This window comes from Megalobrama amblycephala, linkage group LG17 (genome assembly GCF_018812025.1).
Source record: "Megalobrama amblycephala isolate DHTTF-2021 linkage group LG17, ASM1881202v1, whole genome shotgun sequence".
NCBI lineage: Eukaryota > Metazoa > Chordata > Actinopteri > Cypriniformes > Xenocyprididae > Megalobrama > Megalobrama amblycephala.
Window position 1 is genome coordinate 32,242,789 of NC_063060.1, and position 15,935 is coordinate 32,258,723.

General features: G+C 38.9%; 1 protein-coding gene across 2 annotated transcripts; it reads left to right on the forward strand.

Moving 5' to 3' along the window:
- Positions 1-981: 981 nt before the first annotated feature.
- On the forward strand, positions 982-15,249 carry plppr3a (phospholipid phosphatase related 3a). 2 transcript variants are annotated; one of them, XR_007180992.1, is made up of 9 exons: positions 982-1,757; positions 5,283-5,386; positions 6,599-6,784; positions 7,035-7,164; positions 8,970-9,165; positions 9,644-9,701; positions 11,149-11,322; positions 13,048-14,847; positions 14,986-15,249. XR_007180992.1 is itself a non-coding variant. In XM_048164409.1 (8 exons), exons 1-8 carry the CDS (start codon positions 1,730-1,732, stop codon positions 14,362-14,364), a joined length of 2,193 nt encoding a protein of 730 aa, XP_048020366.1. In that variant the 5' UTR covers positions 982-1,729; the 3' UTR covers positions 14,365-15,249. The 2 variants fall into 2 exon arrangements, 1 of the variants encoding a protein (XP_048020366.1); XM_048164409.1 differs by having other exon boundaries at positions 13,048-15,249.
- The last annotated feature ends 686 nt before the right edge of the window (positions 15,250-15,935 follow it).

Genomic DNA, 15,935 nt, shown 5'->3' on the forward strand with positions numbered 1-15,935 from the left:
AAGTCTATGTAGAGTCCCTACAAGGATAGTGAACCAGACTGCAGGTTTGTGTGAGTGTGTGTGTGTGTGTAAATTCTGAAAGAGCTGTAACTGCTCAGATATTGTAATAAGGAAAAAGTAACATTGTTAGGCTAAAATTTTTGAATATTTTTCCCCATAAAAGTCACTGTTATTGTAATTTCTTTACGACTAAAATATTATTAGTATTTAAATTTGAATGTTTTGTCTGCCAAATTTAAAGTCAGAAACCAATAAAAGAGAGGACCCCTTTAGACCCTGTCATTACATATAAAAAAAACATATTTTGACAATTTTACGAAAGCTATGCTTTGTTCAGGTCAAATCGAGTAACTCCAAGCAAATTCCTTGATATTCATGAATCAAAATTAAATGGTATTTGTAACAGTATTGTTAACCTTGGATATATTTGAAAACGTTTTTGAAAATAATGATCAAGACTAGAGTTTATTTTCAGAAATGTATGAAACTAACAAATTATTTATTATTTTGAATTAGATTTTGGAAACAGTTCTCCTGTTTATCATCTCAAACATCCTTATTTGTCATTGATTCATATTTTATTCACTACACAAACCAAATTGAATGGCATTTATTACTAAAACCAAGCAGCACCTGAAAGCTCCATCTGAAAACACTTGCTATTTGTGTTTTTCATATATACAGTCAAACCAAAAATGATTCAGACATTTTTTATATATTTTTACTAGTGGGTGCAGGACACTATAGTTCAATTATATTAAGTGAGGACAGCAAAATAAAGTAAACTGTGACATATTATACCCAAAAAAATGTTCATACAGTAGACTACCAGTAAAATTGATAAAAATTTGGAACCAAAATTAGAAACACTCATGGTCGCCCTATGATTCAAGGAAAATGCGAGATTCACTCGAGCGAAGAGCAGCGATGAGCGAGCGTGAGCCTGCGATGACGCGCTGACATGTTCTCACTAGAGGTGTGCTGCGCCATGTGCTGCTGTCCGCTTGTGACGGGAAACATACCTAGACACAAAGGAGCGCATGGTCCAAATACAGCCCCACCCCATAAAAATAAACAAAGACCCTACGCTTCATGCTTGGGTCCACATAAGACATTTGCTCCGAGCAGAATATCTCAAAAGTAGCCTACAGATAACGTTCAGCATGATGGAGCAGTCGATGAACATGCACAAAGAGAGGAGCGACTTAACCCTTGCGGCCGTGAACGGAACTCCCGTATAATATGTCGCGTCTTTACATCTCTTTTCTTGCACAATTACGGTTTGATGACTGGAAATAAGCGGGGGTTAAGATGCTCTCCGTCCGTTTGTGTTAAAAAGTGGACCGCCTCCTCCCTCATTTCTGTCCCCTCCCTCAAGAAACCCCCTTCCCAGTAGCCTTTTGTGTTCACGGTGCCCTACACAGTCACTGCATTCCTGTTTCGATTACTATCCGCTCATCCGAGAGGACCGTGTTTGAGATCTCCATGAGAAAGTGGCCCAATTCCGAGGAAATTACTCACATATACTTCTGGGACTTAGCTACGTTTAGGAAATATAAGTGGAGTGTCCAGCCCCATTCATACTTTTATCCGATCACTTACCTTCAGCGCACGGGGGGAAGTGAACACAAAGATATATTGTACAAGCGTGAAATGGATTAAGTCGCACTGAGGAAAGCTGGAGCACCACAGACGAACGAAGCGACGGAGAAGGGGTCGGAGGGAGTCGATGAATTTCCAACATCAACGAGAAAGAGGTGAGATGCGGTGTCTGTCGGATGGTGACCGAGCCTGTTCCCGGGAGCCCTTAAAAGCAGACATGGTGAAAGCTGACATGTAGTATCAAGATTTCTTGGCGGGTTTTGGTATATTTCCTTTTCTGAAATACACATTAAATATATAAAAAAGTTCCTTAGCATTACGCGGGGTGTTTCTGAACGACATCCAGAATAATTCATGACACCATTTCAGGAGAGGAGAGAGGTGTGTGAGATGGTAACTGGCCACGAGGACATTTTGAAATGCCAAAAATCAACGAAAATGTATTTACCTTAAAGGGGGGTTTCACATAAGATGTGCTATATGTGCTAAAAGACAAACAGGATTGTCCCGTGAAATCTCGTATGATGCACAGATGACCCTCTTCATCCTTTAATGTTACATCTCTGCTGTAGCCATGTGTCAGAGGGAGCACTGCTCAGTCAGAACAGTTTCAGTACCGTGTAGTGGACAGCGCAGCTGGTACAGTAGATCAGTGATTCAAGGGTGGGAATTGTGGGGGGGCGGGTGTGTTCGGTCAGAAGCTTGACCCCCCCATTCCTCCCCACACACCGACAGGGGTCAAAACAAAACAAACAAAAAGATGGGGGGGGGTCTTAAAACTATTATTTTTATTAACAAGTGTACATTTAATCACCTTTTGTAAACGTTTCAGTAACCAAAAAGTAAGATAAAAAAAAAAAAGCTAGACTCTCATGAACAGAAGTTGCTTTCGCTCGAGGAAGTAGCCATAGAAACAGTATGCCACCTAGGATGATAACTATAACCATAACAAATAACAAAATTTTAAACAATCGTTCTAGTTGAGTCCACACCACAACTAACGATAAGGACACAGAGGAACAATATCGTTGGAATCACTTTCAGAGTGATTTTTTTCCAGTTGATGAAGAATAATATTGACAGCCAATCAGAATTCATCGAGCATTCAAAGCAGAAAGTAATGAAAAAGTATATATTTTGTAACAATTCTGAATCTATTTAAAATGCAAACAATAAACTCAATATAAGTAGTTCAGTAACGAAATAATAAAATTAACCACATTTTATAGACTTAATGTTGCATGTTGTTATGGCAAAAAAGTATTATTTTACCATATAATGATAAAAATGTTGCATTCCCAAGGTGAAGCTAGTTAAATTGGTTGCATACTTCATGAAATTATTGAAATTGACTTTTAAACGCATGATTTTGCTAACATTACACGTAATTGAAGTCCCAAAAATGAAAATTATGTCATTAATGACTCACCCTCATGTCGTTCCAAACCCGTAAGACCGTCACTGTGGAGTGAAAGCGGATATACAACAGACCCGGAAGAGAAGACAATGCTGAATAAAGTTGTAGTTTTTGTTATTTTTGGACCAAAATGTATTTTCGATGCTTCAAAAACTTCTAACTAACCCACTGATGTCACATGGACTACTTTGATGATGTTTTTATTACCTTTCTGGACATGGACAGTATACCGTACATACATTTTCAATGGAGAGACAGAAAGCTCTTGAACTAAATCTAAAATATCTTAAACTGTGTTCCGAAGATGGACAGAGGTCTTATGGGTTTGGAACGACATGAGGGTGAGTCATTAATGACATAATTTTCATTTTTGGGTGAACTAACCCTTTAAGGTTATCTTAGATCTTGGGCATGGGCCCTGCAGACTCTCATTCAGGTTCTTTTCAAACATCTTTTTCCAGTGTTGAGTTAGGAATCACTAAAATAAGTTGAATAATCTCTCACTTTCTCTACGCTTAAAACGTAATTATTCAGTACCATCTTCCCACCAGCTCAGACATATTGCTGAAGAGGCTCACAGACTGACTTGATTGCTGCTTTATTGCTAAGCTCTTTTTATTTGCCAGCCAATAGACTCCTTGACAGCACAGACTTGAGTCTGTTCATTCTCGGTCTTCTCCTTATCCCCCTCTCTCTTCAGAGACAAACAAAGTTGTGCAGGATAAATAGTCCCCTCTCCCCTGAAAAGAGCCTTCTTTGTTTGTGCAGTGTGAGGCGTGGAAGCTGATATGGCCACCATGTGTCACCCAACTTTCATTAGCTGTCCGCCTGGAGAGAGATGTGGCTTTTCAGGCTATTGCGCGCTATGTCAATAGTGAATTCCACAAGGCAACTCCAATAAGGGAAGCCTAACAAAGTCACTAATCAATTTTGTGGGCATATGCAGAACTGACCATTTACAGTACAAATATTCACATCACTGTATTAATCTGATAGTTGGCTGATATTGACTGGCTATGCAGTCTTTTTATTTTTAGCCGCAAAGACCAGTGGATTTTATTACATGCATGAGGATATGGTTGATGAGCCGGCATGGTTTGCTTCATAATTTATTATCATCACCTTTGAAAAAAAAAAACCTATATCACACAAAAAAATTGTAGTTTTTCTTCTATTTATTTTCTCTTCAGGCCAATCAAAAAAAAATATTTTTTTGATTGGCCTATATTTTTTGTATAAATATATATATATATATATATATATATATATATATATATATATATATATATATATATATATATATATATATATATATATATATATATATATATATATATATATATATATATATATATATATATATATATATATATAAATATATATATATATAAATATTAAAAAAAATATTTAAAAAAAATTTTTTTTTCAATTGTAGTCTTTTAAAAAGGCTTTTGAAATAATAAACTAAGTGCAATGTAGTGTTGTCAAAAATATGAACTTTTCGATAGATATCAATACTAAAATATCTGAAACGCTTCCAGTACTCTTTTCCGCAGAATAGATACACAATACCTTGCTCTCTGCGCATCTTTCAGATGAATACTGTTGGTGTTAAAGGGCTTGAATTTCAGTGTGGGATTGCATGTATTGCGCAAAATTTTACTCATTCCTGCAGATTTTGTGCTCACACCCAAAGTGGGCACATAAATCTGCCTCTCAGCACTAATTTGAGTTCTTTTTCTCTGCTTATTGTACTTAAACAGTCAAATACACACAAAATAATGTCAAAATGCCAGTCTTTGCAAGTATTCACGTAAACACAGTCAGTTATGTTTTAAGTAAACATAAACAGTTGAGAAAGAAAACGCATGTGTAACAGTATAATGGATCCATGCGTCAGGTCTTAAAGTGACAGCAGCCTAATAAACCTGCTGCCAAATTATGAGATAATATAAAAAAATATCTATATGGCGGTTTATCCCTATGGTTTCGATGTCAAAATTGTGGTCGGTGAAAATGCTGAGTGGCTAGTAACTTTGGAAAACCACTAGCCACAGCGGCTGGTGAGCAAAAAAGCATTCCCAGTGGTCCATTTACCAGACTGATTTGAACACTATTCCAAGACTATTTTAGGTTGAGCCAAATAAAAGTTGCAGGCTATTTAGTGCCACAAGCATAGGAACAGACTTATTTATCTTTCAACAATGTGTATCTAAATATCACATGTGTGATCTTATTCTGTCTTGACTGTATTCACTTTCAGATTTTACTCGGCCAAACCCCAAAATGATGTCTCCAAAAGACAAGCCCAAGAAGAAGCCTCCCAAAGACAGCATGACATTGCTGCCATGTTTCTATTTTGTGGAGGTATGCTCTCACTGTATTTTAGTTGTTGTGGTAAAGCTTTAACAATCTCTAAATGCCTTCTTCATCCTGTCCTTAAACTGCCTAAAAAAATTGCATGTTACGCACCACTGCCATGAACCACTTGTGAGGGAGTCATCTGCATTGAACGCCATTTACATGTCACTTTGAGTTACAATATAAAGATGTGATGAAACGTATGAGATTGTAAAATGATATGTGCATCTTAGCTGTGTAATAAATGACATGGAATGACTTACAAATGTGATATTTAACAGCAAATATGCCATTTATTTTACATGTAGTGAAGCTGGATACTGTAAAACTCAGCTTCTTATCATGTTAAATTAAGTACATCTTTAACCAGGGTTAAGAGATTTTAACAAGATTTCAGAAAGGATTTTTTGGGCTTAAACGGCTTTATTCCTTTTCAATGAGATAATATTGATGTAAACAGAAAGAAAACACAAGAAAATGACTATAAACAAACTTAAAAGTGTATGAGAATGAAACAGAAATCAGCACAGATTATGACACACTGCAAAAAATGCTGTTCTTACTTAGAGTTTTTGTCTTGTTTCCAGTCAAAATATCTAAAAATTCTTAAATCAAGAAGCATTTTCTTGACAAGTAAAAATTATTTTCTTGTTTTTAGGAAAAATAAGTCAAAATTTAGTGAGTTTTTCCTTAAAACAAGCAAAATAATCTGCCAGTGGGGTAGCAAAATAATCTTAATCCAGACTGAAAACAAGATTATATATCTTATTTTTGGTTTGATATAAGATTATTTTGCTTACCCCACTGGCAGATTATTTTGCTTGTTTTAAGGAAAATCACAGTAAATTTTAACTTATTTTTCCTAAAAACAAGAAAATAATTTTTACTTGTCAAGAAAATGCTTCTTGATTTAAGAATTTTTAGATATTTTGACTGGAAACAAGACAAAAACTCTAAGTAAGAACAGCAAATACTTTTGGTCTTAAGTTTGAAAAATGTGTTGTTTTACAATATGAAAAATGTTTATTTAAATTTTTTTCCCCCAAATAATCCGTACCAGTGTTTAAATGTTTTGGGGGCCACTGTATGCCTAATATTGTTCACATAAATAATTCCTGAATGTTTCCATGCAGTAAATGTTGACTGATTCCTTCCGCCATAATCCTCTCCTGTGCCACCTTTCCCATAACCCACCTATTCTTTCTATCTCTCTCTCAGCTGCCAATAGTGGCATCCTCCATGATCTCTCTTTACTTCTTGGAGCTGACAGACGTATTACAGCCAGCCAAAGTTGGGTTCCGTTGCCATGACCGCACACTGAGCATGCCCTATGTGGAAACAGGAGACGAGCTCATCCCTCTGCTCATGCTGCTCAGCCTGGCCTTTGCTGGCCCTGCAGCGTCTGTGAGTGTTCATACTCTATTCATAAACGGCCTAACCTATTTATCTCAGTGTAGCTACTACTGTGAAAATTACATAAAATTCCTTTACTCTATTCATTGATGCAATGTGAACAGTAACAGCATGGCCAGTGAATTGCATGGTCAAGGACTGAGTTTTAGCATCTTGTGTTAAGCATAATTAAACACTTGACAGATTGGATTTCTAATGTTGCTTCAGGCAGCTCTCATTCTTCTGTGCATTTTTGGCTTAGATCATGCTGGGTGAAGCCTTGATGTACTGCATGCAGTCCAAACTGAAGATTCGCTCTGGTTCAGAAGGGAGTATCAATGCAGGAGGCTGCAACTTCAACTCATTCTTACGCAGAACAGTGCGCTTTGTGGGTATGTTAAGAGATACCTAAGTCTTGAAGTGGGAAACTACAATTAATCAATGTTTAATTATGAAAAATGTTAATATAAATATTAAACTAATGAAATTATTATGTTTTTCTGTAGAGAGAACAATGATTCAATGGCCAATATACTTGACATGCATAGACTTAAATGTAGATTTTCACCGCTAGAGGTTGCTTATTCAAAACAAAGGCATAGCTTGAGATTGAGTGCGGATTCTTGGGAGATGTCGTCTTCACCTCACAGCTGGTGGAAAAGAATCAGGACAGGACTCGGGCAGAAATCATGTTCATGGATGAGAGTATTAACGGGAGCAGCGGAACTTTTATTATGCCGCAGACGAGTGCTTCCGCTTCTTCCGGTCAAGCATATATGGGGTAACGCAGCGCTGTTGTTGTGTGTTGAAAGTTGTTATAGTGCTACTCTGTGCGTTCACTCGGTGGCTACTATGAGACACTTGTTGCACGCTGTAGTAAGCTAGATCGATATTAGGCATGGTAAAACATGGTACTTGCAGTAAATCAAGAAAACAAGATTTAAACGATGAGACTTACTGTGTTGAGCTATTTAACATGATTAGTTTTCTGTCGATGAATGTATCCAAACAGTTGCTCACCTGTCTAATAAAACACATAATATATTAAAGCGTTTTTGGTGTTTCCATGGTTTCTACAAAATAAAACTGGAAACCGAGGGTAACGCGGGTATGATGTCATTGATAGCCGACGCACGGACTGTGTCCTGGTTAAAATTGTTTATTTCTCTGGATTTAAACATTCTTGGAAACATTTGGGGTAATGTAAGTACACAAGTCAACAAAATATATAACATTGTTCTAGTGATTTTTGAATATTTTAATTAAAAATTTCACATATTGTGCCTTTAAAGGTGCTAAAGAGGATGTTTTGTTTTATACATTTTTGCAATATTACTTGAAACTGTCTTTACTAACTGATAAAAGACTATTTATTAGGTGCACTGAAAGGAATAATATTAATATACATCATCTGTGCACGAGGTAGGGCCTTAAAAAAATCAGCCAATCGTTTACGCGATCATCACGTAAACGATTGGCCCTCTGGCTTGTCAATCACTGCCATGACGTTCCTTGTGAGAGACGAGCGCAGCTGCGCGCTCCAGTAACTTTCCACACTCCACAGGCGCTGCATGCAATGTTTTTGTCAGGAGACAGGAGTAACAACTGCAGATTATGAGTTACCTGCGGTGAGTCCGACATAAAGAATCCACTAACACGACACAGCGAATGCCGGTGGTAAACACTCGTGTTCCAATACTCGTGCACGAGTTTTGGGAGGCGTTCCCTCGAAATTAGCTGTGAAGGAGGGGGGTTGTTCTTACGCATGTGCTCATTTCTTTGGTTTCTCAGTCGATGAAAAGATCCTCTTTAGCACCTTTAAAGGGATAGTTCACGCAAAAATGAAAATTCTGTCATCATTTGCTCACCCTCAAGTTGTTCCAAACCTGTATAAAGGAATTTGTTCTGCTGAACACAAAGCAAGATATTTGGAAGAATGTTTGTAACCAAGCAGATCTCTGAATTTTTTGGACGGTCCACTAGATCTCCTATTTTTAGTTTTAATACTTGGACTTCCTCTGACTTCTGACATTCATTATTCATTATACACTCGACAGCGTTCAGACATTTTTACAGGTTTGTCTATTTTGGAAGCATATGGTTGAGTGTTGGCCATGTAAGATTCACACAGACAAACAAAAACAAGCCTGGCTCTGTTCACACGTTTCCACGCTGACAGTTTCTCGTCCCCTCACAGGTGTTCATGTGTTTGGGCTGTGCGCCACTGCATTGGTGACTGACGTTATCCAGCTGGCCACTGGCTATCATGCTCCCTTCTTCCTAACTGTGTGCAAACCCAACTACACACTGCCGGGCGTGGCCTGCGATAAAAACCCCTACATAACCCAGGACATCTGCTCAGGCCGGGACCAGTATGCCATCCTGTCAGCAAGGTGAATACACATAAACAACACCATGCGTTCTCACATATGACTGGGTAAATTCATTTTGTCGCTGCATTACCTGATTTGCATATTGTATTTGCACATAACTGCTACAAAAAAAAACACATTGCAAATGAAATTCATGCACAATTCGTTCCCCTAGTGTTCCGTATCCAATGCGTGGACTAAACAGGATGAAAATAGATGTTTATTTCAAGTTTTCAGTTTCTATCCCATTGCACCAACAAGGATTACAAATGGATTTGTCCCCAAATCCTTGTCAGGCGGCACATGGAAGCTATGGAACAGAAATGACATTGTGTTTTGCTCACTGAAGTGTGGTACATTCCTCCTGCATCTCTTCCTTGGCTCATTTACATTTCTTCCTCACATGCTAAAACTCTTGGCTGCGCTCTGAGATTATTCATGTGATGTGTTACTGAAGTCGCTGTAATTTTCCCCCTTTTTTCTGTCTCTGTGTTATCAGGAAAACTTTCCCCTCCCAACACGCCACTCTGTCTGGGTTTGCAGCCGTCTACATCTCCGTAAGCATTTCTCTTCGTTTCTCTCAGGGGAACTTTGATTTTAAAATTATCTGATGCAAAATACTTGTAATTTGGAAAACCCTGCCACTGTGATTGTTGAGATAGCACTGTTATTAGAAGGATCCCGCATCAGCATTAAAAAGCGTAGAACCGTGTCAATTGCCGAGTGACCTCTGCTGATAGAGTGTGGAGTATATAGGCCACATTCAGCTTGGTGTCTCCCAGCTGTAGAGCTTGAGATGCTCATTAGTCTTCTTTTGTTAGCTATGCCTCGTTGAACTCAATGTGGGATTCCAACTGTTAATGAAGTTATTCTCTCTGGACAGTAAAGAGAGACATTCAAGCTGCTGTAACTACATTTGGAGTATTTTAGTTCATTCTAATTGGAAATTAGTGTTATCCTGTACAATCTAATTGGCTGACCATACTTTAAAAGCATGCAAATTGGTTGTTGTAAAAATAAATAAATAAAACTGAGGCATTTGACTCAATTAAAGTGGACAGGGAATTGCATGTCTTTCTCCATGGAAGTGCAAGTGTCTTCTCAAATTGCAAACTTAACCATTTAAGTAAAATTAAGCAGCTGCAAGTAGATTTAACTCTTAAGATCTGTGATTAAAGTATAAGTATTTTTACTTAAAGTTGCTGTCCGTAACTTTTTTTGGTTAAAAATTATTCAAAATCAATTTTTGAGCAAGTACATAACCAGCCAATGTTCAAAACCATCTCCTTACCTTAGCCCGATACACAACGGTAAGCTTGTAATAATGTTTTCTAATTCAAGCGGTACTGGTGGGTTTCTGCGGGAAATTCGAGCATGCGGTCGTTCGTCTATGCATGAATACGTCACGTCTGTATACATAAACAAGGAGTCCCAGCTAGTAGGCTATATGGCATGTGGAGGATGCTACAGTCGGCGGATCAATAATGCTTTTTTTCTCAGTTGGTCAGAACAAAAGTGGCAGATTTGTTACTTACTTGTTCAGATGACATTTTACAGTGAAAATTCTTATTTTGGTCATACTTCCGAGACATAGAATCTGTGATTCCGAAGTACAGTATCCACACCGATGTGGTGACTGACAGCAAACATTAGATTCATCCACGCTGAGGAGCCGCGCCGATGCACAACCCACGTAAAGATGATCATTCTGCAAATAACTGCAATTGCAGGTTTCAAACAGAGATGGCAACAAAGAAGCAAAACTTACGGACTGCAGCTTTAATTACTTATATTGAATTAGCTCTAAATTATATAACAAATATCATATTATAGCATTTATTTTAGGTTTACAATGTAGCGCTAACTTAGAAGAACAGCGAAAAACCAAACTTCAAGTTTAAAAAAATGTTTAATTTGAGCCAGCCCTTAGAGGTCATTTCATATTTTTAGGGTTTTAATAGAGCAGTTGTCATGTTGGTGTGATATTTATGTTTCTCTACTCAGATGTACTTCAATGCCACTATCTCAGACAGCACCAAGCTATTGAAGCCTGTGCTGGTGTTTGCATTTGCCATAGCCGCAGCCCTGGCAAGTCTGACCCAAATCACCCAGTATCGAAGCCACCCGATTGACGTCTACGTGGGCTTTGTGATTGGGGCTGGCATCGCTGTTTATCTAGTGAGTCTTTAATGGTTTTGTAGTTCACTTGTCTGAAAATTTTTTGCTTTGACAGCTACAATTTTGGGATAGTAGAGGATATCAAGACTTATTTATCTTCCTTCTTTCACTCTTTTCTAATCTGTCGACTGCAAGCTCTATATTTAGGATTTCTATTCTATTAGAGGAAGAGAAATCCTTCAGGATTCATCAGGGACAATTTCACAGCTCCTTTTCACTCTCTTCATGTCATCTCTTTCCTCTGATATGCTTTTGTGCTATAATCTCCATAACCAGTCAAGTGGGTTGAAACAATTTCTGAAATTATCATTACATTAATATAGAAAATAGGTAAAAGAAAGCTCTGCATAACTGATGAACAGCAAATGTTTTGTTTTTACACTACATGACCTAAAGTATGTGGACTTCTAACTAATGGGTTTGGCTATATCAGCTACACCTTTTACAAGCAAGTGTATAAAATCATAATACAGCCATACAATCTCCTTAGACAAACATTTATAATAGAATGGGGTGCAAAGAAACTAAAAAACTATATATATACATACACACACAAAATGGGCCCAAAATGGCTAAACACTAAGCTTTTAATTGTCTTTACCACAAGTTATTGGTCAGGAAATTAGCTAAAATTAAGCAAATGCACTACTTAAAAAGCCAATGCTGTCTCAGAAAAACATCAAAGACAGAATGAAGTTTTTGGAAGAATATGGGAAGTTGTGTGTGGAATGATGAATCACAATGAACACGAGTTGCATGGTGATGTTCCAGAGCAATGTCTTCGAAAAATCTGCTGAGAAATATAATAATAAATGCATCTCTACCACAGTGAAGCATGGAGGAAGAGGTGTTATTGTGTGGGGAGCCTTTTTATCTGCTGGTATTGGTGAGCTTCACTGTAAAAAATAATATAATGCTTTGAAGTACAGGAGAATATTGCAGAATGGCTTCCTTTCCACAATTGAAAAGTTGTTATCCAAAGAAGAATGATCAGATGTTAGTTTTCGACAAGACAATACTCCTGCCCAAATTACAAAGACAACCAAGAAGTGGCTTGAGAACAAGTCCATTAGGCTTATGTTTTGGCCTGGTCGGAGTCCAGATTTGAACCCTATAGTGAATATTTGGTCTCACATTAAACTCACACTAACCGTGGGAGACATTTTTCAGCTACTCGTCAACTGTTTGAAGTGATTAACATTGAGTGGAACAACACTGACTCTCTTCTTCCTGTAAAAGCTGTCTGCAAGTTTTCCTACACAGCTATATAGCCACACTCATTTCAGCATTTTATTTTTTCAGACATTTCGGCAACAAGCATTTGTCAACCCTGCTCTAACACACCTCCTTATTTTTAAGTAATCCTGAACACCCTGATTAGCTGGTTCAGGTGTGTTTGATTAGGGTTGGAGCTAAACTCTGCAGGAATGTAGCCCTCCAGCTGCTGGGTTGGCTACCCCTGCAATAAACATTAATAACATTTTTATTGGAAAACCTTACCACAATAAAAGCTGTAATAGCAGCAAAGACCAACTCCCTAATTATGCCCATGCCCAATGTTTTTAAATGAAATGTTCAATAAGCACATATGAATTAAGTGTTTAGGTGTCCACACACCTTTGGTGTACACACAATCTAATTAATTTGTCTTCATGTTGTAAAAATGTCAGATTAATTAGTGGACTCTCATTAACCTTACAATAACAAGTCTTTCTCACATTCCAGGCACTATATGCAGTGGGGAACTTTAAGTCCAATGAAGAAGCCTCCCCTAGGCCATTGAAGCAACCCCATCCTCCACAAAAAGATCCTCTAAGAGAACTGACACAGCGTGGCCACGACTCGGTGTACCAAAAGGCCCATGCTTCTGAGAGCAACGATGAGCTCTCGGCCCCGCCGCATGTTGCTGGCCTGAACCGTAAGGTGCGTCGAGAGAAAGCCTCAATGGGCAGCCTGAAAAGAGCTAGTGCAGATGTCGAGCTCTTGGCTCCTCGCAGCCCGATGGGGAAGGAGACGATGGTGACCTTCAGTAACACACTGCCCCGTGCTAACACCAACGCTATGGAGGAGCCTGCTCAGCGTCACATGACTTTCCATGTGCCAATGGATTCTCAACGTTCTAAACAGCTTGTGTCCGAATGGAAGCTGAAATCAATGGAGATGCGCAGTCTCAGCCTTAGGGACGAGGAGGAGGAGGAGGGAGCAACTGCGGAGGGAGTTGGTGGAGTCGAGGAGGAAGCTTCAGAGGAGCTGGGCATGCCGTCTTCACTTTATCCTACTGTGCAAGCCAACAGGGGAGCAACGACAGCAGCAGGTGGTGCCAGGGTGATGATGCCTCAGAGACCCGGTGCCCCGCAGTTGGTTCATATCCCAGAGGAAGCCACCAGACCACCACCGGTGTCACCTAAAAGCGCCACCACAAGGGCTAAATGGCTGTCCATGACAGAGAAAGGAGGTCCGGTACCAGCTGCCACGCCAGAACCTCCACGGCTGCCCAACCAGCCACGGGTTATGCAGGTCATTGCTATGTCGAAGCAACACGGTCCAGTTACCATCACCACACCAAAGTCCTCTGAGACCGCCTCGTCCTGTGCTACCTCCAGCACTGGCTCAGAGTCTCCGTACTACCGCATCCCATCGGAGCAAGACAGAAGCAGCATTGTCACAGTAGACGCTCACGCTCCTCATCATCCAGTGGTCCGTCTATCTTCAGGCAACGGGAACACCTGGGACTGGAGAAGCACCTCCAATGGCAGCACCGAGGTCCACGAGACTAGTCGGACACTGCCCAGGCAGGAATGTGTGCGTGATTATCGACCCATGAAAACAGACTCCCTCTGTTCCTCTACCAGCGAGCCTGACCCAGGGATCCTGCCTCCGCCACCTCATCCTGACCTTCTTTTGGACAGCAGTCTCAGCCGAGATTCCTCACTTCACCGTAACTCCTCGATCTCAGCTAAAGACTGGGAGCCCGGACAGCCTCACCCAGAACCGGACCACTTCTTTAAGAACTTGCAAACAAACAGACAATTTAAAGATTGAAGAGTATTTTGTTTTTCTTTTTCTTTTTGGGAGGACTCCAATGTGAATAATTGTGTTTTCAGTGGATGGCGAGAGAAGACAGCCTTCTTGGTTATCTCACATTGAGCTTCTGGGGTGGATTAGTGCAGTGGTGCACCGAGAGGATCACATAGACTTGAGGAGGCTGTTGAGTGTATATGCACAAACTGTGAGGAAAGATGACCCACAAACTCCCAAAAATGAAATACAAAATCAAGTTGTAATTAATACATGTATTAAGGGTTTCTGCTCTTTTCCATCTTCACAAATTTGCAGTGAAGAAAATGTTGCCTCTTTCAAGATCAAGCTAAGTTCTCATAAGCCACGACAAAACAACCAACCATATTTACATTTTTATTGGAAGTTTCATTCATACACAAGGATTTACATTGTATTGTACAAGAGGAAATCATGTTTCAGCTCTCTTATGACTCACTGAGGACAGATTTATTGTGGGAATAACAGGTAAGAAGTCTCATCGCTTTGCTGTGTATGGAATCAGTTTTAAGTAGGCCTAGTCACTTTCTCCTTTTTATACTAAAATATCAAGTACTCTTGCTTGTTTGTTCGTGTTGCATGTGTGTTTATTTATGTGTCTTCTAGACCTTGGATGGACTGTTACATATCAGCAGGGATGGCCTCTTTCATTTTGCTGCCCAATGTTAATGTTTTTGTAACAAACTTTGAAAAATAAAATTGTAATATTATCTGCTTTTAGTCAGTGAATCTAGTGAGTTCTGATAATTGTTTTGTTTCAAAATCCTTGGTTCTCTCAGACATCAACTGTATTGAAAACAAGTGATTGTGTTTATTGCCTTTCTTCTACACCTTCATAAATTTATATTAAAGACAGTTTTGATAAATGGATTATCATCCTCAGTAATTAATAATTTAGTTTTATAATTGTTTCAGAACATCAACATCCCATGCATTTATGCCTTCAGCTAACAATAGAATGTGAATTAAAGGTGCCCTCGAATGAAAAATTGAATTTATCTTGGCATTGTTAAATAACAAGAGTTCAGTACATGGAAATGACATACAGTGAGTCTCAAACTCCATTGTTTCCTCCTTCTTATGTAAATCTCATTTGTTTAAAAGACCTCCGAAGAACAGGCGAATCTCAACATAACACCGACTGTTACGTAACAGTCGGGGTGTACGCCCCCAATCTTTGCATATGCCAGCCCACGTTTCCAACATTATAAAAGGCATTAGACAAGGGCAGCCAGTATTAACGTCTGGATGTGCACAACCAAATCATCAGACTAGGTAAGCAAGCAAGAACAATAGCGAAAAATGGCAGATGGAGCAATAATAACTGACATGATCCATGATAACATGATATTTTTAGTGATATTTGTAAACTCTCTTTCTAAATGTTTCGTTAGCATGTTGCTAATGTACTGTTAAATGTGGTTAAAGTTACCATCGGTTATTACTGTATTCACGGAGACAAGAGAGCGGTCGCTATTTTCATTTTTAAACACTTGCAGTCTGTATAATTCATAAACACAACTTCATTCTTTATAAATCTCTCCAACAGTGTAGCA

Excerpts from the sequence above, each read along its gene's own strand:
- plppr3a (XM_048164409.1), top strand. The coding sequence starts at position 1,730 with ATGAATTTCCAACATCAACGAGAAAGAG. Across the intron at positions 1,758-5,282 it reads CCAACATCAACGAGAAAGAG|ATTTTACTCGGCCAAACCCC; the intron begins GTGAGATGCGGT and ends ATTCACTTTCAG. Across the intron at positions 11,323-13,047 it reads CTGGCATCGCTGTTTATCTA|GCACTATATGCAGTGGGGAA; the intron begins GTGAGTCTTTAA and ends CTCACATTCCAG.